Source organism: Phoca vitulina, unplaced genomic scaffold, assembly GCF_004348235.1.
Source record: "Phoca vitulina isolate PV1807 unplaced genomic scaffold, GSC_HSeal_1.0 scaffold13, whole genome shotgun sequence".
Taxonomy (NCBI): Eukaryota; Metazoa; Chordata; class Mammalia; order Carnivora; family Phocidae; genus Phoca; species Phoca vitulina.
In genome coordinates this window covers 39,801,937-39,826,954 of record NW_022589716.1, presented here as the reverse complement: position 1 = coordinate 39,826,954, position 25,018 = coordinate 39,801,937, and the positions used below count along the sequence as shown (strand labels likewise).

The 25,018-nt window shown below is 49.7% G+C and overlaps 2 protein-coding genes across 4 annotated transcripts; one reads left to right on the top strand and one right to left on the bottom strand.

Annotated features, from left to right (window-relative positions):
* Window positions 1-5,528: 5,528 nt before the first annotated feature.
* Window positions 5,529-23,609, bottom strand: OGG1 (8-oxoguanine DNA glycosylase). Of its 3 annotated transcripts, XM_032411897.1 has the most exons (7): window positions 23,208-23,608; window positions 22,529-22,776; window positions 21,764-21,943; window positions 20,140-20,321; window positions 19,147-19,297; window positions 18,961-19,010; window positions 18,475-18,655 (listed from the first exon to the last, which is right to left on the bottom strand). In XM_032411897.1, the coding sequence occupies exons 1-7, from the start codon at window positions 23,312-23,314 to the stop codon at window positions 18,569-18,571; spliced, it is 1,005 nt and encodes a 334-aa protein (XP_032267788.1). In that variant the 5' UTR covers window positions 23,315-23,608; the 3' UTR covers window positions 18,475-18,568. The 3 variants fall into 3 exon arrangements, with proteins under 3 accessions (XP_032267789.1, XP_032267788.1, XP_032267791.1); XM_032411898.1 differs by lacking the exons at window positions 18,475-18,655; window positions 18,961-19,010 and adding an exon at window positions 5,529-5,667 and having other exon boundaries at window positions 23,208-23,609; XM_032411900.1 differs by lacking the exons at window positions 18,475-18,655; window positions 18,961-19,010; window positions 20,140-20,321 and having other exon boundaries at window positions 19,243-19,297.
* CAMK1 (calcium/calmodulin dependent protein kinase I) lies at window positions 7,391-18,401 on the top strand. The gene is made up of 12 exons (XM_032411901.1): window positions 7,391-7,543; window positions 9,581-9,695; window positions 11,904-12,035; window positions 13,489-13,563; window positions 13,649-13,787; window positions 14,624-14,750; window positions 14,845-14,920; window positions 15,614-15,726; window positions 16,320-16,398; window positions 16,495-16,582; window positions 17,900-18,017; window positions 18,126-18,401. Exons 2-12 carry the CDS (start codon window positions 9,613-9,615, stop codon window positions 18,206-18,208), a joined length of 1,113 nt encoding a protein of 370 aa, XP_032267792.1. The 5' UTR covers window positions 7,391-7,543; window positions 9,581-9,612; the 3' UTR covers window positions 18,209-18,401.
* Window positions 23,610-25,018: the final 1,409 nt, after the last annotated feature.

Below are 25,018 nucleotides of genomic sequence, written 5' to 3'. Positions count from 1 at the left end.
GAGGGGTCCCCAAGAGGCCTAGGCCCCTCAAAACTGCTCCTGGTAGGGAGGCTTGGGTATGGACAGGTGGAAGGCCAAGAGGAACCCACCTGGGGGGGGCAGGGGGACAGCCGGACACGTAGCAGCCAGGCAGGTGGCAGAGCAGGGACACGCACACACGCGGCTGACCACCAGCATCCCCTTTAATAAAATGTGGAAGGTTGCATGACGGGGAAGTGGTGGGGGGAGTGAAATACGACCATTTACAACCACAAAAAACCTTTGTACATGTCTAGCGCCTGGCAGAGGGGAGGGCAGGCAGGGCAGCGGCGGGCCGGGGCCAGCCCTATTTGTAGAGGATATCGCAGTGTCCAGGCCGATAGAGGTGCTACACTTTGGGCTCGGAGCCCTCGGGAAAGATGCCAGCATCACCTGGCAACTTACTAAGATGCAAATTCTTGGGTCCTAGACCTACTGAATCAGAAACTCTGCTGGGAGGCTCCAGCCTTCTCCGTGTTAACGTGCTCTCCAGGTGATTCCTGATGCATATTAAAGTTTGAGAATCACTTTTCTACATAGTAGGGATTTAGGGTGGTGTGTGAGCAGGGGAGTGCCATAATAGCACTCTGAATTGAAAAGCACTCTGATAGCAGCATGGAAGCCAGACTGATTAGAAGGGGTGAGAGTGAAACAGGGCAGACTGGAGTGCAATCATGTGCAAAGAAATACATCTGAGACAGTGGATGCTGCAGAAACTGGTAGATGTCCTCCAAAATCTGTTCTCCCTCGATAGTTAATAGAACCCCTGATTTTTAATGGGACATATGCCTCAAAGACTAAATATCCCAACTTCTCTTGCAGTTAGGGTGGTCATATGATGAAGTTTTGGCCAAAAGGATGTGAGTGGAAGAGATGTGTGTAACTATGAGGTCATGAATCTGAAAGGGTATGCGTTCCATGTTCCCATTTCCCCTGGCTAGGATGAGACATGGTGGCAAGCCATCCTGAAACATGTGGTCAGAGATAACCCCGTGGGAACAATGAGCAACAAGGTAAGAAGAAGCCAAGATCCCTCCTACCTGGTAGTCATCATGCCAGCCTCGGACTACTTATGATGGTCAGATTGGTATATACTTCCATTTTATTTAAATCACAACTATTTTGAGTGTCTATTAAGGAAACCAAACCTATATTTTAGCTGCTACAGTGGACCAAGTACTCTTTTCAAAGTATACCTGATTCCTTCCGTTCTTTCCTCCCTCCCTCTCTTTTTCTCTCTTTCTTCCTTCTTGCCTCCCTTTCTTCCTTTCCTTCCTTCCTCCCCTCTCTCTTTCTTTCTTTCTTTCCTTCTTTCTTTCTTTTTCTCTGTCTCCTTCTTTCTTTCCTTCCTTCCTTCCCCAAAAGAATTTGAGAAAGCTTATAACTGAGGATGTGTACAATGGTTTTCATGAAATACAAATATAGAATTAAGCCAGTCAGGTTCAATGGAGCTGCTGTCATTAAGCATGAGATTTAGCTCTAAGCTTCCTGGAAGCCAAGACAAAAATGGAGATAAGATGAATCAGTCTCAGAACATTTGATATCAGAGGAAAGGGCATTTCCCAGTTTTCCTGACAAAAATTCCAGTAATTTCTCATGCTGGAGAAGTTTCTCCACTAGAGTCATATATTGATAATGTTCTCCACAAATTTGACAGCAAGTGGAAATTGAGTTTCACATGGTGATTCCTTATCACAACTTTTGATGAAAGCTCAGGTCACATTGTTGTAAGACAACTCTGGAAGGATGCTTCTGCCAGGGACCAACCTAGGGTGGCACCAAGCATTTTACATGAATTCTCTGTGTCAGAGCAGGCAAGATCATTACCCTGTTTTACAGATGAGGAAACTAAGATACAGAAAGGGGAAGAGCCAGATCAGATAGCTGGTGGGGAACCAGTTTTGTAACCCAGTTTTGTAGACTCTAGAGGCCCTATTCTAAGCGTCCCTCTCTGGCCTGCCAGAACCACCACATACAAAATTATGGGTTGATTATCAGAGAAAAGCACAATTGTCATTGCCCCAGAGTATGCCTGCTAGCCAGGAGAAATCAGTGAGATCTGATAAATATTGGAGGGACCTCTGAGCCTCCTGAGATGGGCTGCTCCTGATTGGATGAGAAGTAGGGGTAGGCACCATAAGGGCAGAAAGGAAACCCCACATTTGGAGCTTAACTAGACTATGTGGGGCTTCAAGAATGGAAGGAAAAATAATATTAAAAGCAGCTGTCCCAGGGCAGCCGATGTCTATAAAAGGAGAAGAAACCTCCTCTCTTCTATCTCATTTCTTTTTTTTTTTAAAGATTTTACTTATTTATTTGACAGAGAGAGACACAGTAATAGAGGGAACACAAGCAGGGGGAGTGGGAGAGGGAGAAGCAGGCTTCCCGCCAAGCAGGGAGCCCAATGCGGGGCTCAATCCCAGGACCCTGTGATCATGACCTGAGCCGAAGGCAGACGCTTAACGACTGAGCCACCCAGGCGCCCCTCTTCTATCTCATTTCTTACTGAGCATCTATTATGCACCAGATACATGCTGGAAACCCAAGTGACAATGGCTGAAAGTCACTTTCTGTCTCATTCTCAAAATAACCTTACAAAGTAGGTATGCTTATCGGTATGATTATGCCATGTTATAGATGAAGAAACTGAGGCTCAGAACAGTTGAAATAATTTGTTCAAGGTCCCATAGCTGGTAAGGGTTAGAGATGGAGTTTGAACCCTGGTCTGTCTGACCCCAAAACTTCTTTTAATGAGCCATCGCTGTTTCAATAGTAGGAGAGAAAAGAGTTGATGGATATGACATTTAAATCCATTCTATTTCTTTGTTGTTATTTTTTAAATAAAATTTTAAAAATTAAACACCAAGTTGGTACACACCCACCATCTTTTGGCATAATTTTTTTAAAGTGACTTTTTGACCATAAAGTTTGAACATATTCAACAAAGTTTGGAGAATACGGACCTATAGAGAGAAGTAAAAGAAACAAAACAAAAGCGGATAATTTTTGGACCATTATTATCATTTGTGGTGTTCCTCTCCACTCTTTGCTATGAATAATATATGGTTCACATTTTAAACTGAAGTTGCCAAACTGCGTACCTGCTTAACGTTACAAGCATTTTTATCCTTTTTTTAATATTATTTTTTTAAGATTTTATTTATTTATTTGACAAAGAGAGACACAGCGAGAGAGGGAACACACAAGCAGGGGGAGTGGGAGAGGGAGAAGCAGACTTCCCACGGAGCAGGGAGCCCAATGCGGGGCTCGATCCCAGGACCCTGGGATCATGACCTGAGCCGAAGGCAGACGCTTAACGACTGAGCCACCCAGGCACCCCTATCCTTTTATTAAGTAGGTTGCATTACCATTAGTTTATGAACTGTGAAGTATTACATCTCATAGGCATACCTTATGTTTTTAAATCATTCCCTTCTTTGTGATTTCTTCTAAATTTTGCTGTTAGAAAAATATTTCTTCAAATATCTTGGAGTAGGGGCGCCTGGGTGGCTCAGTTGGTTGGGCGTCTGCCTTCGGCTCAGGTCATGATCCCGGGGTCCTGGGATCGAGCCCCGCATCGGGCCTGCTTCTCCCTCTCCCACTCCCCCTGCTTGTGTTCCCTCTCTCGCTGTCTCTCTCTCTGTGTCAAACAAATAAATAAAATCTTTAAAAAAAAATATCTTGGAGTATATAGCTTTGTCTTAATTTAGGACTATTTCCCTGAAATTAATTCCCAGAAGAGGAATGCCTGGGTCAAAAGGCCTGGACATTTGTTTAAGCATCTGTGCTCAGCTCAGGTCATGATCCCAGGGTCCTGGGATCGAGTCCGGCATCGGGCTCCCTGCTTAGTGGGGAGTCTGCTTCTCCCTCTACCCTCCGCCCCTGCTAGTGATCTCTCTCTCTCTCTCACTTTCTTAAGTAAATAAATAAAATCTTTTTTTTTTTTTTTTAAGTCCTGGTCATTATTTAAGCCTTTGATGAATATTGCCAAATGGCTTTCCAAAAGATTTTAGCAAGTCCTTTTTCCACCAGAAATGTAGAAGTATCTGTTGTTCACACTGACAACAGTCTTCGGTGTCACCAGTTTTTTAAACTTCAAAATCGAAGGACTATAAATGGCCTTTTAGTTTGCACTGCTTTGGTTACTTATGTGAGGTAGAAAATGTCCCATGTTTATCGTGTTTTATCTGTCTCCGCTGACCAATTATTGGGTCCTTAGTCTGTTTGTTATCAATGTTAGGTGTTCTTTACATAATAGAAATATTATCTGTCTGTAAGACATTTCCCCAGTTTGAAGTTTGCCCTTTAATGCTGGATATAATTTTGGAGTAGGGTAGGTTTTTTTGGTTTGTTTCCAGCAATAGAAGTTAAAGAATGTTTTTCTGTTTTGTAAATAACCCTGTCCATCATTTCCATAAGAATTCTTCCATTTTCGGGTGCTTGGGTGGCTCAGTAGGTTAAGCGGCTGCCTTCAGCTCAGTTTGTGATCCCAGGGTCCTGGAATGGAGCCCCCCATCCCCCCCACCCCCACCCCCTCGTCAGGCTCCCCACTCAACAGGGAGTGTGCTTGTCTCTCTCCCTCTCCCTCTCCCTCTGCCCCTCCCCCTGCTCCTGCTCTCTCTCTCAAATAAATAAAAATCTTTTATTTTTAAAGATTTTATTTATGTATTTGACAGAGAGAGACATAGCGAGAGAGGGAACACAAGCAGGGGGAGTGGGAGAGGGAGAAGCAGGCTTCCTGACGAGCAGGGATCCCAATGTGGGGCTTGATCCCAGGACCCTGAGATCATGACCTCAGCCAAAGGCAGACGCTTAATGACTGAGCCACCCAGGCGCCCCTCAAATAAATAAAAATCTTAAAAAAAAAAAAAAAGAATTCTTCCATTTTCTCTAATCTTAGAAAACCGTTCGCCCCTCCAGTGTCAGGTTAGAGAATTGATGGAGATGTCTGAGTTGTTTTGTCACCTTTTTAATAACAAAGGGGAGAAGAGGATTATTTCCTTTTTTCCTACATATATTTGACTTCCCTTGACTTTTTGTTTTAGTACCTTGAAATATGCTCATTGGGGGTTGGGACTGTAGTAGGAAATGTGAATATGTATTTGCATCCCAAAGAGTCTGGAGGAATATGTAGCAAAAATACTAATACTGGTTATTTCTGATTAATGGGAGCAGGGCTGGGATGGATTTGTTATTCAAAGTGTGCCCAGCACCCTTATTTCCTTTTGGCAAGATACTCGTCTTCATCCCATGGTGTGGCTGCCCGTGACAGTACATTTGCCCAATATAGTACCTTATTTCCTTGGCAATAGTTTGTTTGGGGCCAAGCGGTAGGCATGTTACTCTAGCAGAACTCATCAGAGTCCTTCCCTGAGACTGATATATGAAAGTGGGTATATAGCTCTCCTGCTGGGTTTATTTGGAAAGCTGGGTCTGCCTCACACCATGTTTTCTGCCAGGCAGAGAGATCACTCTGCAGAGGAAGGGAAGTCAACGTGCAGAGAAATCAAGACAGGAGAGAAGCAAGAAAGCAAATCCTGTGAGTCTTGTGTCTCCAGTTCCAGTCTCCAAGACCCTGATCCATGGTGTTCTTCCTTCAGTCTTGCAGTCACAGTTTCCTCTTCGATGAAGCTGGCTTTGGTTGGGATTCTGTTATTTGGCAAGTGAAAGAATCTGATCAGTGACAAGGATGGTCTTTGTATGTTTTTAGTATCTGACGTAATTACTTGTTTGGTAGAAATATTTTAAAAATAAAAGAGAATGTATTTGTTAAAAAAAGAAAGTGTAAGTGCCCTCAAACATGCTCAAAAGCAGGCAAAATGTAAAACAGAGTATAAAAGTTGTACAAGTCTTCAGGCAGAGACTACCTTATCACCTTAGGAATATTGTCAATGAGATAAACAGGAATTTGTGGTGAAACAATTCTAGCTCAATGGGTGGGTATAGGGGAGAGTAGGGGCTCAGCCCTAGGCAGGAAATGTGATTTTCCATGGACTAGGAAGTCTGAGATACTGAGATTCAGGGGAAGGAAATTGCCCCTTAGTCCCTTGCCCCTGGACAAATCAAGTCCCTTCTCGGAGCCTCAGTTTACACTAAGTCTAGCTTTCATATTTGAACCCCTACAATATTCCAGGCACTTCACATTCATTATCTCACAGAATTCTCAGGAGAATTCTGAGTTGGTCCTCCATATTCCCATATTCCAGATGAAAAAACTGAGTCTCAGAGAGGTGAAGTGTGACTCAAGTCAGTCTTTAAAGCCTTTCTAGGAACCTCAGCCATCGTCCTCTCTCTGTAAAATGGGCATAACATCGACCACCCCTGACCTAGTCCCAAGGATAAGAGAGGTAAAAGCCAGTGGAAATTGATTTGGGGTAAGCATTGTCCTTTTCCTACGACCCACTGGAAACTGCAGAAATTTGGGCAGTGGGAAGTGAGGGAGGTGGAGTGGGGGGTCACAGCAATGTGCCTTCTCTGACTGGCTCCAATCCAGCCCCACCCACACTTCCTTTGAATTCCTCCCTCTCTCCGCCTGCACCAAATTTCTTCCCAAGGAAAGACTTGCGCAAGAGGACCTCAGTCAGGTCCCTTGGCCCCCTGCCCACACCCCAGGAGCAATTTGTGCTCCCCCCTCACTCCAAACCTGGCCCCTAGCCATCAGCCTTTGGCACCCGCCCAGTCCCGTGGCACTTTGGTCTTCTTTGGCCTGCTTCCTCCAGGATCCTGATTTAATTCCCTCCCCCCCCTCCCCCTCCCTGTCCCAGTCCCTCGGGGGCACCACACCTATTTTGAGGGGCAGGTGCAGGGGACTGGAACAGGAACACCGGGTCTGTTTTCCTGCCTGTCAACTGGGGCCACCTCCCTACAACTGCCTCCTTTCTCTTCACTGTCTACTCTTGCTTTGCCCTTTCTCTACCCCTTCATCCCCGCCCCCATCAGTCTCCTGAGCCCTTTTGAGGGCCTAATTCCCTTTGGGGCACTGAGGGAAAGGTGGGGGGTGAGCGGGAATGGGGAGAAAGAGCCCAAGATCCCCAAGGGAGCTCCCAGAACTGGTCTCAAACTCCACAAGACGACTGGGTGGAACCCGCCAGTATCTGACATCACACAGACCTGGATTCGAATTCGATTTTTCCTCTGACCAACTGCTGATTTTGAACCCTTCAGCTCTCAGGGCCTCAGTTGTCCCCTCTGTGAAATGGGGGCTCCAGGAGAGAGGAGGGGAGGGAAGAGCCCAAAAGAGGATCTGACCTGAACTAGGGGATTCCTCCTCAACCACCGCGCCCCTTCCCCAGCCCGGGAGCGCAGTGGAGCCTCCCAGTCCCTCGTCCCCCCGCCGCAGGCTCCTCCTCCACTGACATCAGAGCCGCAGGCGGGCGGAGGGGGCCAGCAGAGCCCGAGCCGAGCCCCAGCGAGAGAGCGGGCGGGCGAGCCAGGAGCGGAGCGGCGGCGGACGGCAACTGGCAGCCAGAGCTCGGCGCCAGCCACCTCGGGCCTCCCAGCCAGCCCCGCGGCGGGGCAGCCGCAGGTACAGCCCAGGGGCCGCCCCGCCTGTGCTCCGGGGCGCGGAGGAGGGGTGGCCAGACGGCCCCAGTCGCTGGATACCCTCCCCCAAGGATGGGAGTGGGTGCCCGGACGGGCTGGGCTCTGGATGGGCAGGGAGAGGCAGGGCAGGGCCTTTCTCTCCAACCTCGGCCCGAGGCCCAGCAGGTGCTGGGCGGCTGTGGGAGAACTGAGTGGGTACTAGAGGAAGGTGGGGAGGGTGTGTGTATGTGTGTGTGTGTGTGTGTGTGCGCGCGCGCGCCTGTGTTCGGCTGGGCCTGAATATGGACGGACTTGGCATTTGGAGCTATAGATGTGTGGGGGCTGTGTTGGGTTGTGCTAATGTCTTAGCACAGGCATGTGGATCAGATACGGAGTTGCGTGTAAGGGTATGTTTATGGGTGGGGGGTGTCTGGGAATCAGTGTTTTTGTTGCAGATGTGTGTCCAAGTGTTGTGCATGCTGGTATCTGGCTCAAGAGTAGTAAGAGTTGAGGCTATACGATTGTGTATTGAGGATGTTTGAAGTTAGGTGTGTAAGGAGTTGGGGTGGGTTTGGAGCACAGGAGTTTCTAGGGTGTATAGAAACAGGATGAAGGGTATGAGTGAATCTGGGATGTCCGGTACATAGGTGAGGAATGTGTGTGTGTGTGTGTGCAGATGTGTGTTTTGGGGGGGTGTAAGAGGGATCCGTGGGAGGGCTGTTTGGGTGTGAGGATGTGTGGGGGGAGTGTGTGTGTGGACATGTGTGCTGATGTCTGGGTTTCCATGTATGATCGGGTGTTGGGGTATCTGGGTATGGAATGTACTGAATCTTGGGGCAGGTATTCTGCTTCAGAGGTGTGGGTGGAGCTCGGCGTGTTCGGGTGTGTCTGTGGACCTGTGAGGGTTGCATTTGCCAAGCCTCCAGGTGGGTTTTAAAACTCTGCCTTGAGAACTTACCATAACGTCTCCTTTTCTAAAAGTTTCTGCCCCTGGGATGGGTGGTCAGGCCCTTCCTGAGAACCAGGTCCCATCCAAGGAGTGGGATCTCACACCAGGGACTCTAGTCAGGACACCATCCCTCATTCTCCCACAGAGGAAACAGAAAGGGAAAGTGCCTTCCTTGAGGTCACACAGCATGCTGGGCTCTGAATGGGCCCCAATCTGGCTGCATATTGGAAAGACAAGCTGAGAGTGGCCCCATCAAAGTCCTTTGTCCTCAGCAAGCTTAGCTGGACCCCAGCCAATCATCATTTGGGCAAAGATGGACCCAGTCCCTATCCATTGCCAACCTCAGTCTCCCCATTGTCCATCTGATAAATGGGGAGAGAACTCCCACCCTCCGGCTGACAGAGGTCTCAATGGAGAAAGGTACAGGCTGGATCAGGGTCAGAAGAAGCCCATTTCTCAGGCTTCTGGGACCCAAACAGGGAGCCAGGAGGGAGAGGGGGTAATAGGAGGCCTGGGGAGCTCCAGCTGTGGCTGTTGTTGCCGTGGTAACAGTGCAAAAGGAGCTATTTAAAAACATGGCTGAGATATTGCTGGAAGCCCAGGCTGCCGGAAACCTGATTTCCGAGAGGCTGGGTGGGAGAAGAAAGAGGAAGGAGAGGAGACACCCCAGCAATTCCCAGGGTGGGGCTGAGACATTGCTGGTTCTGGGGATAGGGGGACCCTCCAGGACCCTGTGCTTCTACAAGCTGCTCTGGGGTCTTCTCTGCTGTCCTCCTGGGGGTCAGTGTCCACCTGAGTGTTTGGATTTGAAAAGGGAGAAACTGGGATGTAAGCTGAATAAATTAGTGAACGAATGAGTTTGTTGAAAAAAGACTTCTGCTGCCACCCTGAAGGATTTTCCTCTAGGCATGAGGACTTGTGGGAAGAACAAATGACTGGTGAATGAATGAATTTGCTGAATAATTTTGTCAAATGAATCAATCAAGGAATGAATAAATGCAGGCTGAATGACTGAATGGGGCCTCAGTTCCCGAAGTTCCAACATAGAAGGCTGGGCCCCACTGAGTCTTTTCCCTCCATTCCCCTTCTCAGGAGCCCTGGCTGTGGCCAGGGGGCAGTGGGCCATGCCGGGGGCAGTGGACGGCCCCAGCTGGAAGCAGGTGGAGGACATTAGGGACATTTACGACTTCCGTGATGTTCTGGGAACGTGAGTCTCAGGGCAGGCAAGCGGGGCTGGCAGGGGAGGCTGTCTCTGAACTAGGGGGTGGGTTGGGAAGGTCTTCACTCTTGGGCCTGGCTGGCTGGGGAGACTGAGTCCAGGGTGGTACTTCCTCTGGTCAGTTGATCACCGCTTCCTGTTTCCTATAGTCCTGGCCCCGTGGCAGCCTTGCCATGGCCCAGTCTGGCCCATGTTTTCACTTCTGGCTGACAGTGGGTAGAACAGACGCTGCTCTTGGCTGCAGCTCTGGGTTCCTGTGAAGAGAACGAAGTAGGGGAGAAGGAAGGAGCCAGTTTTTCCAATTTTTGGCCAAGAGCTGGGGGTTTTGGCCTAGGTTAGGAACTGAAGCTGGGCATGGTTCTTTTCTCAGTGGTGGGAATCCAGAAATAACTCAAACCTGATCTCTGCCCCTCAAGTCGATCCTAAACATGTGAGGGAAACACACCCAGGGAAAATGACAACAGGGTGTATGATGTGCTCCCGTTAAAGTCAGGAATGAGGACTTTGTAGAGCCCAGAATGGTGGCTTCTGCCTGGGGAAACCTTTCTGGAGAAGTGGGTATTTGAGCTAGGGACTGAAGGATAAGCGGAAATGCACTTGTCAGAGAGGGAGAAGGGCATTCTAGGCAGAAGGAAGAGCATAAGCAAAGGCTGAGAAGCAGGTTATGTGTGGAAAGAGGAAAAGAATGATAGAGCTTATTATAATCAGAGACTGGGGAAGCGTGGAAGAAGAGGCTGAGAAGAGAGAACAGGTCATGTAAGGCCTTGAAAGCCAAGCTATGGAGGCTGGACTTTGTCTCATGAGCCATAGGAAGACATTTAAGACATTTCGCAGGCTTGCAATTCAGGATGGTCACTCTGGCCAAAGCGTGGAGGGTAAATTGGAGAGGGACAAGACTGGAAACCAGCAATGAGGCTACCACAGTCACTAGTTTTTTTTGTTTGTTTGTTTGTTTTCCAAGATTTTATTTATTTATTTGAGAGAGCACAAGCCAGGGGAGAGGCAGAGGGAGAAGTAGGCTCCCCATGGAGCAGGGAGGCTGACATGGGGCTCAACCCTGGGACCCCGAGATCACGACCTGAGCCAAAGGCAGATGCCCAACTGACTGAGCCATGCAGGTGCCCCCATAGTCACTAGTTATTCTGATGATTGAGATTTCACCAGAAGAGATGCTTTTGACATATGACTTCCTCTTATCCCAGGGAAAGCAAAAAGTACTAGAAAAATACTCCAGTAAATCCTCCTTATCAGTGAACTCTAGTGCAAATGAGTTTGCTCTTTTCTAAGAGCTTGTTGTAAAATATTGCTTCTCAAATTTCAGTGAGCGTACAGATTACCTGAAGATCTTGTTAAAATGCAGATTCTGACTTAGTGGGTCTGGGGTTGAGACCTGAGATTCTGCACTCATAAAAAAGTTCCCAGGTGATGCTGATGGTTCTTCAAGGATATAAAAGGTGTTAATAAACCATGACTCAAATTGACTGTAGCAGAAAAAAATGAACCAGTTATGCATAAATCAATAAGCTGAGGGCATAAACATCAGGCATGGCTGGATTCAGAGACTCACATGATGTTATCAGGAAATTGTCATCAGGAATTTCTTTTTTTTTTTTTTTAAGATTTTATTTATTTGACAGAGAGAGAGACAGCGAGAGAGGGAACACAAGTGGGGGGAGTGGGAGAGGGAGAAGCAGGCCTCCCGCCCAGCAGGGAGCCCGATGTGGGGCTCGATCCCAGGACTCCGAGATTATGACCTGAGCTGAAGGCAGACACTTAATGACTGAGCCACCCAGGAGCCCCAGGAAATTGTCATCAGGAATTTCTTAGCTCTGATTTCCTTTGTGTTACCTTCATTCTCAAGCAGGCTCTTCTCAAGTGGTGGCAAAGATAACCACCATTAGCTCCAGACTCGCATCTTACCAGCTTGGCAGGAAAGAGCAGCTCATTCTCAAAGTGCCAGTAACCTGGCTTGCATCACAGGACCCAATTACTGTGGCCAAGGACAGGCTACTCTTGATTGGCCAGACCTGGGTCATGTGACCACCGCACGGACCAGGGGGTGGAAGAGTGATGGAGGGAGGCTCATCCCACATCCTTGGTTCACAGGTGGTCACCTAACCCTTAGGGGTATGGAGGAGGGGCTGAAGGGAAGCTAAGGTTCCAGTTCCCCAGCTCATGAATCCCCTCTCTCTGCAGGGGGGCCTTCTCAGAGGTAATCCTGGCAGAAGATAAGAGAACTCACAAGCTGGTGGCCATCAAATGCATCGCCAAGAAGGCTCTGGAGGGCAAGGAGGGCAGCATGGAGAATGAGATCGCTGTCCTGCACAAGTGCGTGGGCCACAGTGTTTCTGCCGGGGTTGACCCTGCCTTGACTCCTCCCATTCTCTTCCTACCTCTGCTTTGGGCAAATCGTTTAACCTGTGAGCCTCAAATTGCTCATTTATAAAATGGGGTAATAATCTCCACTTGGCAGGGTTGTGGAGAACATTAGAGGTTCCTTTTTTTTTTTTTTTAAGTTTTATTTATTTATTTATTTGTTAGAGAGAGCGTGGGCGAGAGTGAGCAAGAGCACAAGCAGGGGGAGCTGCAGGCAGAGGGAGAAACAGGCTCCCTGCTGAGCAAGGAGCCCGATGCGGGACTCGATCCCAGGGCACCGGGATCATGACCTGAGCCAAAAGCAGCCGCCCAACCGACTGAGCCACCCAGGCGTCCCTAGAGGTTCCTTTATTTCATGTGTCTGGTGCAGCAGTTAACATGACAGATGTGACTGAAATGCCACTGCTTATTTACAGTGGTTTAATCTGTTCAGTCAGATCTAAAAGCCAATCCTTAAATGTGGCTCGAAGCAATGTATCTCAACTGGTGCGATCGTAGACCTACCTCAAGCTCCCCCCTATGTATTAAAGCCAAGCCACTCAGGAAGTTAAAAAATGCCTGTCTCATGACCCTCTGATTAAATAACCAACTAGTCTATGATTAGCTCATACTGATGTGAAACCTCCTGCCCTCACTGGAAAGCTGATAGAGAACCTTCACTTCCATCCTCTCTCCTGAGCTTTCCAACCACCCTGGGCAGGGATGAAATGATAATTTCCACTACTGGGTGGGGGAGGGGACTGAGGCCCAGGGAGGGTAAGTGATTCGCCCAAGGTCACATAGCAACTTTGTGGCAGAGCCATGGCTTCTGTCAAGCTCAGTCACCATCATTGGTTCATTTATTGAGCATTCACTGTGTACCAGGCATTATGCCGAGATTCTTATCTGCATTTTCTTACGTCATCCTCACCCCAACTCTTTGAGGGAAGTACTGAGGGAAGTCATTGGCTTCATGTTATAGATGAGGAAACTGAGGCTTAATAGTCAATGAATAAGTGAGCACTTACTCTACCCCAGGTGTGGGAGGAACAATGGTAAGATAAAGCCCCTGGTCTCCTGGAGCTGGTGTTCTGGTGGTGGAGGCTGACAGACTTATAAACACAGAAACATTTTAAAATCGTGTATTGATCAGTGCTGCAAGGTGAAAAGACTTGCCCCCAAACAGCACGCACTAGAGGCAGGTGAGACCCAGTCCGATGGGTCCGACGCCAGGGCCCAGTGTTTGTTTATCTCTGTGCTCTCCTACCTTCCATTACATCATAATAAATTGTGGTAAATCAGCTTTTCCTTTTGGGACAGAACTCTGGTTTGTCCTGCCCAGGTCTGCAGTAGTGGCCTTTCGAGGTGAGGGCAGCAAAGTGGCTGAGCTGTCCTCAGCTCTGAACTACCTCATTTCTCCTTTCAGGATCAAGCACCCCAACATTGTAGCCCTGGATGACATCTATGAGAGTGGGGGTCACCTCTACCTCATCATGCAGCTGTGAGTGGCCTCACCCCTTGCTCACACCTCTCCCTGCTGCCCCTCCCTAGACTCTGTGGCCAGACTGTCCTGTCCCCGGCTGCAGGGTGTCCGGCGGGGAGCTGTTTGACCGCATTGTGGAGAAAGGCTTCTACACAGAGCGGGACGCCAGCCGCCTCATCTTCCAGGTGCTAGATGCCGTCAAGTACCTGCACGACCTGGGCATCGTACACCGAGACCTCAAGGTGGGGTGAGAGAGGGTGTGTGGTGAGCTGGGGTGCCGGGTGGGGCCTCCGCAAACCCCTCACTGTATGACCTGGGGCAACTCTTACCCCTTCCCTGAGCTTTGGCTTCCCTTCTGCAAAATGCACCCTGTAAAGCCTAAACTGCCTCCTCCCCTTCCAGTTTGGACACTTAAATGGATACAAAGGTGAATGGAGCTGGTATTTTGTCCAAATAACGGCTAGGTCTTTTTCTCATAATAAAAGTCCCCCTTGCTCTTTGTAGAAAACTTGGAGGGGACAGCAAAACATAAAGAAGGAAGCCAGAAACCCCTGAAATCCTACACCTCAGAGACTATGATGGATTCACATTTTGTAGTACATCTCCTCCGGTCTAGAAAAGCGCTGGGGTGAGACAGATCTGGGCTTGAATTCTGTCCCTACTACTCCCTAACTGTAGGTTCTCAGGCAAGTCACTTTGCCTCTCAAGGCATCAGTTTTCCCATCTGTAAAGGGGGATTATTCAGATTGGCCTGACAGGGATGTGGTAAGGATGAAATGAAATCAAGCACTAGCACAGGATCTGGCACACAGTAGGTGCTCAAAAATTATTCAGGGCTCACAATATAAACCTCAAGTTTATAGAAAATTCCTTCTCACATTCCCGAGGCCCTTGTCCTTTCTGGTACTTTTAACCTCCTTGAGAACTTCCTTGAGTTTCATGTGCCTTCAACCAAGATGGCAGCCGTGAAGCCACAGTGGCTTTTGGGAGGCTCAGTTTTTGAGGGGTGCTTGGGGAGGCAGATGGTTCTGCCAGCGTCTGGCCATCTCTGCCTCTTCCTTTCCCTCCCCCTTCCAAGCCAGAGAATCTGTTGTACTACAGCCTGGATGAAGACTCCAAGATCATGATCTCTGACTTTGGTCTCTCCAAGATGGAGGACCCTGGCAGTGTGCTCTCTACAGCCTGTGGAACCCCAGGATACGTGGGTATGGAGCATCCTGGGCTGGGGCTATGTGTAGGGGAGGAATCGGGAGCTGCAGGGCAGAGATTTGTCACCACCATGTCCCTTTCCCTCCATAGCCCCTGAGGTCCTGGCCCAGAAGCCCTACAGCAAGGCAGTGGATTGCTGGTCCATTGGGGTCATTGCCTACATTCTGTGAGTGGGGGCTTGGCCATTGGGGCATGTGGCTCCAGCATTCTCCTCTCCCCTACTTTGCTCTCTTCCTCCTTTCTGCTATTTCTTCTTTCCTGCCACCTATGTTTATATCTACCAATTAATGAGTAAGATTACTTCATTCAATACATACTATGTTTCTGGCACTATGCTAAGCACTGGGGATTTAGCAGAGAACAAAACAAAGTGCCTGCCCTCAGGGAGGAAAAACTCTAGTAGGGGAGATAGATAATAAACAAGTAAACAAATCTATAAAATAATGTCAGGTATTAAAATACTATGAAGAAAAATCAAGCAGGGTAGGGAGATGGGGATGGATGCCATTTTAGATAAGGAGGTCAGGAAAGTCCTTTCTTAGGAGGTGACATTTGAATAGCCTCCTGAATGAAGTGAGGGAGCCAGACATTCGAGGTGTGGGGGAAGAACGGTTTAGGCAGAAGGAACAGCAAGTGCAAAGGCCCTGAGGAAGGGAAGATGGTAGCAAATTAAGAAACAGAAAGGCTGGTGTAGCTGGACAGGAATGAAAAAAATCAGAGAGGGGCAGATATCCCCTCTTTGTAAAAGGGGGAACTCCTTCCTGTGGGTGCTGCCTGACCCGAGACTGCCCCAAAGCCCCATCCTGGAGCCAATGGGTGCACTGAAAGTGGATATGAGGATGAGTTTCTCCCTGCCCAGGCTCTGCGGTTACCCCCCCTTCTATGACGAGAATGATGCCAAACTCTTTGAACAGATTTTGAAGGCCGAGTACGAGTTTGACTCTCCTTACTGGGACGACATCTCTGACTCTGGTATTTGAGGCTTTGCCTTCTTCCCCTGGGCCCTACCTCTGGTGCCTTTCACATCTGTTTTGGGGTCTCTTCACTGCCTGCCTTTGGTCAGATTCCCCAGCCCCAAACTAAGAGCTGTCTTCAAGACCAGACACCCCACCCCAGGTGCTTCCCTCTGCCTGGCCCCCGGTCTGAGAAGCTTGTAGGCATGCATTCATTCAGCCTTCAAAAATAGTATTTTTGAAAATACCTCACCCATTTGACTTCCTAATGCCTAAAACACCACCATAAAGGTTTTCATCTGTCCTTTTGTGCCTCCTATTAGGAGGCAAACCTATGAAGCCATTATCAGTCACTTACACATCAGTGTGAATACACTGAGTAGCATCTTCTTTAAGAACAAGTTTTTCATAAGGGAAAAAGAGAGCTGAAAGGCTGCGGTGGGTGGGGGGCTTAGAGAAAGAGTACAAGTGGGGTCGGGTGGTGGATGGACAGATCTGGCCTCTTGTCTTGCTTAAATGCCAGGCCAGACCTGAGGGGGTGGGTTTTGTCTTGGGGGTGTCCACAGGCACCACCATGCTGTTTCTGTCTTTGCTCTTGCCTTGGGGATTCAGCCAAAGACTTCATCCAGCACTTGATGGAGAAGGATCCTGAAAAGAGGTTCACCTGTGAACAGGCCTTGCAGCACCCATGGTGAGAGCTCCCACAAGCTGCAAGCTGGGGTGGGGTCTGGGGCCCTCAAGCCTGCCTCTGCCTTCACAGACAACCCTCCACACACCCCCATCCTAGGATTGCAGGAGATACGGCTCTAGATAAGAATATTCACCAGTCGGTGAGCGAGCAGATCAAGAAGAATTTTGCCAAGAGCAAGTGGAAGGTGAGCCCACGTTCCTAATCCTGAGTCCCAGCCTCCCCAGGCGTCCTCCCCACCCCACTCCAGACCTCAGCTCCCACAGCACCTAGCATCAAGTCAAGCACACAGTAACTGCTCAGGGATGCTTACTAAAGAACCTCATTCATTCATTCATTCATTCAACACTCCCTGACACCTACTCTATCCCAGTGAGAGTCCCTGACCTCCAAGTCTAGAGGGAGAACAGTATAACTCTTAGAGACATTTACTCCAATCTATGGGGTCCTGGAAGGATGCTGATGGCCTGACAGACCTATCAGACTCGACAGCTAGGTAGGAATTAGCCGGGTACAGCAGAATCATGTCTGAGGCAAAGGGAACTGGCATGCAGAGGGCCAGAGGCAAGAGAGAGAGAATGTGGCCATTCAGGGAGGTGCACGTGTTCAGTAAGCCCGGACTGGAGGGGCTGCGGGGCAGGAGCCCAGACTGGAAATGCAGGTAGAGGCCTCGAGTGCCACAGTGAACGGACTCAGTCCTGAAGATACTGGCGAGCCCCAGAAGGATTTTCAGCAGTAACCTGCCTTCCAGAAAGGGCTCTCAGGGTGCAGAGAGAGGCATGGAGTCACGGCTGGGAGGCTATAGCAGAGATGTGGGCAGGAGATGGTAAGGGCTTGGGCTGAGAACAGTGGATGGCTCAGAAGTCCTTTAGGAGGTAGAACTGACAACAAGTGATGTATTTTGAGATGTTGGCAGGAGAGATGTCAAAGGCTAGCCCAAGATTTTGGTTGGGGAAATGGTGAATGGTGGTACTATCACTGAGATGGGGATCCCAGGGGTACACACTTGGGGGGGTATGATTCTGGTTTTGGACATGGTGAATTTAAGGGATGTGCCGGACACCTTGGTGGATATGTTAAAGAATGATACACACAGGCATGTGGGCAAGTTATTCAAACTCCCTGTGCCTCAGTTTTCTCCTGTGGCAATGGTGACACTAACAGAGCCCACCTCAAAGACCTTTGTGAAGATTAAATGAATTGCTAAATAAAGTGCTTAGAACAGTGCCTGACACATGCTGCTATATTAAGTGTTTGCGATGATGTGAACATGAATTAATTATAAAGGGTTATAATATATACTTGTTCATATACACACATTTTATATATATGCATGCATGTGTGTGTAAATATATAACATGGCTGAGTGTCGTTTAATAAAGACTTGTAGAGGTTTCAGGGGCTTTAGCGGAGCAACCACTAACACCTGAAGGAAAAGTAACAAAACCAGTGCAAGAATCCCACCACTAGACCCTGTCACATGATCTCCCCCTTCTCCCCACAGCAAGCTTTCAATGCCACGGCCGTGGTGCGGCACATGAGGAAGCTCCAGCTGGGCACCAGCCAGGAGGGGCAGGGACCGACGGCGAGCCACGGGGAGCTGCTGACACCAGCAGCTGGGGGTGAGGACCAGTGCTCTGTGCAAGGGCGTGAGTGGTCCATGAAGAGGCATCCAGGCTGGTGTAGAGGGTCTGCGCCTACGGCCAACTCTGTTCTCTCTCCTCATGCAGGGCCAGCGGCTGGCTGCTGCTGTCGAGATGGCTGCACGGAGCCAGGTCCGGGACTGTCCCCTGCGCTGCCCCCACAGCTCTAGGGCCCCGGATCCAGGGTCCGAACCCTTCGCTTTGGAGGGGTTGGGGCACCCTGCTCCCCTTCCCTCCCTGAATTGGAGAGTTACCCTGCCCCGCCGCCTCCCCACCCCTTTCCCTATCACTCCTCTGCTGCATTTTCCATACAAATGTTTCTATTTTATTGTTCTTTCTTGTAATAAAGGGAAGAGATAAAAACATAGGTAGCTCTGTCTCTCCAGAGAATCCTCACCCCACACTGCTGTGCAAACTACTTAATTTGAGTGCACCTGGTCCCTGTGGTAGTTGCAGGAAGCCCCTTTCCCAACACAAGACTGGATGGGGGGAGAGGTATTTGGGGAACCCCTTTGTCCAGTGCCCCCCACCTAGCCCTCTGGGTCTGTAGATCTCCTGCGCTTTGCTGGTGGCTCCTGAGCCCGGTGGGGTTGGTGCAGGTCAGCACTGAACAGTACCTGGGGGCAGCAGGGAGGACACTCTGGGGGGTCAGGGTACACGGAGTCAGGGCTGGTGGGGCTGGTGGCAGTGTGGAGAGCTACAAGAGTTCACGGGAAGCAGGGTCAGGGCAAGGAGCGCCCACTAGAGTCAGGGCTGGGGTGGGTGAAGAGTCCTGGAGGACCACCTGGAATGGCGGTGGTGGTGGAGGAGTCAAGTGGGTCAGGGCTCGGGGAGGAGTCCTAAGGGGTCTGGGTGGGAGGAGGAGGAGGAGGAGGAGGAGGAGGAGGAAGAGGAGGAGGAAGAGAAGCTTCAGTACACTTACTGCTTGGGCCCAGCCAGCATAAGGTCCCCACAGGCTCCGGAAAAAGCTTCCTACACCAGAAGCGATAAGGTGAAATTAATTGGCCCTCCTACTCCCTATCCACAGGAGTGGGATTTTATGGAGAGGTGTGAAAAGTTTCTACCACCTCAGCCCACTACCAGCTCCAGTGTCGCACTCTCTCCTTACCCAGTTCCTTGTTAGCCTGGGGGCTTGGACCCTTGGCCTGGGACGTGGTGGGGTGCCAGCTGTAGTCACGCTGGGCAATCTGCCACATGTGGACATCCACGGGCACGGCCTGGGGCTTGTCTAGGGCCATCAAGCAGATGCAGTCAGCCACCTTTGAAAGAAAAAGAGTGAGCCACAGAGGAGGAATGGCAGGATCCAGCCAGCATCCTGCTTCTGGTCCCAAAGCTGGCTGTTTCCTTCTCCACTCCAAGGTTACTATTATTTTACATTCTCCATCAATATACACCCTCTTGTAATAACTTTAAAAATAGCTATGATGAGATTTCTACTGTGTGAACACCCATGTGGGCCAGGTTCTCATCGTAACCTGGGAAGAAGGCAGTACTATATCCTTTCTGCAAACAAGAAAACAGGTTCAGAAAGGTGAAGTGACTTAGCCAAGGTTACAAGGCTAGAAGAGGCAGAACCAAGATTCTCTGTTGGGCTGAAGTTCAGAGCCCATTAAAAAAGGTTTTTAAACAAAAATCCATTTTTAATCTAGAGAGAAGTATAAAGAAGAAAACAATAAATGCCCAATTCCCAATCATTTTACTGCTAGCAAACCTTGTTGATATTAAACAAAAACTTTTATAAGTACATATAATTTCAAGATAAGAACAACATGAAAAGGAAAAACATCTTTCCACTTGTCTTCCCAAAGGTAACCACTATTAAGTTTCCTGTGGTTCCTTCTGGAAATTTTTGTACACATATAGCAGTGTATATGTGCACCTGAACAAATAGCCTTTTTAAAAATGCACTCAAGGGACAAAGTCCTTTATATTCCTTCTGCACTTTGCATTTTCTCTAATAAAACATCTGCTTGTATCCTTTCTCTTCCTGCCCTGCCTCCAGAAGCCAAGCATGTATCCAGCTCTCAGGCCTGCCTTATCTCCTTCTCTGCTATTCTCCACATGGGTGGTGAGGGTAGCTCCTATCCCAGTGGGACCTCACCTTGGTGCCCACCCCGGGCAAGGTGCAGAGGGCCTTGTGGGCCTCCTCATAGGGGGCCATGTGCAGCTGCCGCAGCCAGGGTAGCCCGCCCTGTTCTTCTAGGATGGCTCGAGCACTGGCACTCACGTAGCGGGCACGGTACCCCAGGCCCAGCTTCCTGAGCTGAGCCTCTACCTCTGGCCCTGTTGGGAGTTGGGGAAAGTAGGGGTCAGGCATCTTCAAATACTTCCTGTCTTCAAGCTAATGTGTGAGCCCTCTGCCCCACAGGAATGCTTTCCCTAGGCACCTCTCTCCCACCTCATTGCCCTTTGGGAGATGCCAGGACACTTACTTGTGCAAAGGTAAGGGTTAAAGCCTGGGTTCTGCCCCTCTACAAATGTTTTCTGAGCACCTACTACCCGGTGTTGGGCACTGGAGCAGGGACAAGAAGGACTTGCCCTAGTGGAACTCCCCAGTTGAGTTCTTTAACCTTTCCAAAGTGCATTCACATCTATGATCTCAAATGATAACCATAATAACAACAATAGCTTCTATTATCAAGTGCTGGGTATCGTGTGGGGGCAAAGTGCTTTAGGCACATTATTACACTTTTCTCAAGGACCCTGATGACAGCACTACTATTTAGGGTAATAACTTACTCAAGAAAGGACAGGGTGTAGATGGGATCTTGCACCCAGGTCTGGGAAACCAAAGCCCATGCTCTTAGACCCTTAGAGCACCCTGCCTCATGAATGCTTTACTCACCACTCAAACCCTTCTGAATAGAAACTGTTATTCCCATCCTACAAACAAGAGAAGCTTGGATAGGTAAATGAATTCTTTTGGTCTTATGACTACTAAACTGGGAGCTGAGACACGAGACTGGGTTTCTATTCCTCAACCCCCCCAAGACGGGGTTTCTAAGTACCAAAAACATTCTTTTCTCTAGCTGGCCTGTTTCCTTACTATGCAGTCCCTAAGCACTTCTCTTCACTTTATTCTCACATCTGCCAACTGATATATTTGCCTCTGTAAAATACTTGCCTTACAGGGCTGCTATGAAGAACACTAATGTTCTTGGATGCAAAATTTTTGGGTTCCCTTAGAGATGGCAACTTAAATTTTCTGCATAATTCCTGTATGTCAAACACTGTCCTAGGTGCAGTATGTGTATTTCTTTACTTCACCCTTGTGGCAACTCTGATAGGTAGGTGCCATTATTATCTTGTTCCAGATGAAAAAACTGACACAGAGAGACTAAATAATGTGCTCAAGGTCATCCAGCTAGATGTCAAGTGCCAAAGGTAGAATTCAGACCTAGGCAGTCTGTCTCCAGAATGAGTGCTCTTAATCCCAAAGTACCATATACTATATATAGTTGGGTTTTTTTGTTTTTGTTTTTGTTTTGTTTTTTTGATGAAGCACTGAACCCATGGGGTATAAAGCAAAGACTAGTGAGGTGCTGACATTTTAGGGACAGACGGGGAGGATTTGGTGGGGCTGATCAGACCAGGCGAGGTGGTTCTGGAAGAGGGCAGTGTTTGGGAAGGCAAGAAGCTTTGAGATGGGAGATGGGGACCAGGGCAGAAGTGAAGAGACCCTGAAAGCTATTGGAGGGTCTGAGGGCAGGGACCCACCTACTCACCAGCCAGGGCCTGCAGGCTGGGGAAGCCATGGTAGGTGACATCATCAAGCTGGATGAGCCGAGGTCCGAAGGCCTGACAGAGCCGTTCTACCATGCCAGTTATGCGAGCAATGTTGTTGTTGGAGGAACAGATGAAGGAGAAAAGGCACTCGATAGGGTCCTGTTGCAGGAGTCTCACACCTAGGGAAAAGTAGGGGATAGGATACAGACCTGCTGTCAGGAGTGGCCTCTTCTTACCCTCAGATCCTAGGCACCAAAGACCTAGAAGCATCCCGGGGGAATGACGGACAGTGTTGTTAGAGAAAGCAACACCAGAACTCTCATTCCTCATAGAATCCATGAGGTCTGGGCTATCATTACATTTCACAGATATAGAAGGCACAATGTAAACACTATGAGGATGGGGATTTGTGTCTGTTTTGTTCACTGCTATATCCCCAGTCCCATAGCAGATGCTATGTAAATATTTACAGAGTGAATGACGTCACCTGCCCTAGGTCACACAGCCAGGATTTGGTCCAATATCCTTGTCACTACACTGTGGTAATCAGCAGAACAATAATAATAGTAATAAATAATTACTATGTGTCAGGTACTATTCTAAGCAAAGCTTTACACGTTAAATTAACTCCTTTAATCCTTGTAAAATTCTGATTTACGAACCCTTGTAAAATTCTGATATAATCCCCATTTTACAGATGGTGAAACTGTGTAATTTAACCAAATTACAAGAACTCCAACCCCTGCCCCAATCCTTGAACTCACCTTGGAATTTCTGAGCCACCTCTTGAAAGTGGGGGTCCACAGAACTCCAGTGGTGATATAGTTGAGCCAGGCTGACATCCAGCTGGAAGTACTGGTGCACAGTCTTTAGCTCTTCTGGTGTAGGCCTGCCAACCCATCCCTTGTCACCTCGGTACACAGTACAGTAGAGCTGCTCCTCAGTCTGGGTCAGTGTCCATACCTGGTTCGCCAGCACTCCAGTCCAGTGCGCAGGGTTTTGTTCCCTCCACCTGAGCCCCCAGGCACACAGCAGCCCTGGTACTCAGTTTTCCTTCTTGCACCCTTTGGGGCCCTCCCATCCTACAACAGCTTCATACACAAAACCGACTTAGGAAATGCCAAGTCATTTGATCCTCACAATACACTGGCTTTTTTTTTCTTTTAAGTTGGCTCCATGTCCAGCGTGGAGCCCAACGCGGGGCTTGAACTCATGACCCTGAGATCAAGACCTGAGCAGAGATCAAGAGTCGGATGCTTCCGACTCGGCCACCCAAGTGCCCCTGCACTGCTTTTTTACCTCCACTTTATAAAGGGGGTAAACAGGCTCACCACCCGTGCCTCAGTTTCCTCTTTTGTACCCTGAGGTTTCTTCCATCACCCCCAACATTCCTTTACACTCCAGACCTGCAGTGTCGAGGGTCCAGGAGTCAGGGTCACTCACCGGAAGGACTGTCCGGAAGCCAGAACCAGGTCCAGGCGCAGCTCCGAGCGTGGACAGGGGATGGAGGCCCACAGGGCCGGGAAAGAAGCTAGAGTACGATGCCCCATGCTGCATAGCAGAGGGGAGCGAACAATTCCACGCCAGGCTCCGCCTCATAATGGCCCTGCCCACTCGGTACCAGATCTCCCGTAGCCAAAAGACCACGCCCACACAGACTACACATCCCTTAAGGCCTCGCCCACCAAGCCCTTGCCCCCTAGTTTACTTAAGGCCCGCCCAATTTCATTTAATTCTTCCACTCCCCGTAGGCCCCGCCCCTTACGGTCCGCAAGGGCCCCTCCCCCCCAAATCCTCCGCCCTTCCTCCTTAAGTATCCTCCCCGGCCCCCGCCTCCCGCGCGGCGCGCACCACTGTCCTCCGAGCTGTCGCGACTTTGGGAAGCGCGCGCAAATGCACTCTTCCGGCTTCTCCAGGGGGCCGACCTCACTCTCCCCGGAAGTAGGACTCAGGCTTGGCTTATTGGATCCGGAGGTAGCCAATCCGCGAAGAAGTGAGAGGCGCCAATGAGAACAGGGTGTGGTGGTAGGTGGGCGGGTCTCTCCGAGGCGCCGCAGCGGTTGGCGCGCGCTGGGCTCGCTGCCCGCTCTCGGCCTTTTCTCTGGGGATGTCTGCACTCGGCACGCCAGGGTGTCCAATCCCCGCGCCCCGCGGACCGGCCGCAGAATGCGCCTTCGGGCCCCAATCCTCACGGCCTGATCTCCTCAGACCCTCGGGGTTCCTCAGGCTTGCCTGTCCGCAGAACCAAATCCTGTCCCTCACCGTCCTCAGAAAGCCTTTCTCCACCGAGCTTCTCCAGTCAGATATTCGCCCTCTTGACCGAGAATCGGACCCGAACACAGCTCGGGCCCCTGCGAGCCCCCGTGAGGCGTCTCCACAGCGTCTGTCGCCTGCGGATCCTGTCTTCGCACCCGCCGGCTGGGCCGCTCCCCTCCAGAAGGCCTCACCGAGGCTCGACTCCGCAGTCAGGCCTCAAGACTTCACTCCATCAGAGGCCGGGCTCCTCGGACTGCCGCGCCCCGGCCGCAGCTGCGCTGCCCAGCTGCTCCCTTCAGTCTCGGGGCATTCCTTCAACAGCACTCCCATCATCTCACACCCGTGCCCAGTGGGGCCTGTCTGCCTCGCCGTTTCCAGGGCTGGCTGCCTGGGCCGAGGAAAGATGTTTTAAGTAATTTCTTCCCTTGTGGAGGAACACAATGAGCAAGGAGCTAGGAGACAGGAACTTTTATCTGGGCCACTTTTCACCTTGTAGCGCAGTGATTTGGGGTTACTGTGTCTGAATGAGTAGACTGCAGATTCCTCAGGGGCAAGATTTGCAGCTGATTTGTGTCCCACCCACAGTACCTAGTATGGAGCACCAGGAGCATGGTTATCATCAAATGGTGTTTTTGTCTGCTCCACTCAACAGCTGCAAGGCCCTTGAGCACCTACGTCCTGTGGCTGTCTCATCTCTAGGCGTGCCAGCCCACAGGTGCCTAGCACTTGGAAGGTATTCCTTCAGTAACTGTTTGAATCTGTAAAGGGGGTGCCAAGGTTGGGAATGAGTGAAAAGCAATCCTCTACATGCCTGCTCTGGCCCCAGTTAAACAGGTGAAGGTCACAGCTATAGAGACTCTGAAACACTTGGACTATCCTATGGGCAGAGAACTTGAAGCATCTGAAATTCATGAAGGGATGGGCAGTAGACTCTTCCTCCAGCAGTTCTGCGTGCTGGTTAAAGAGCCAGCTTGGCAGACAAACAGACCTGAGTTCAA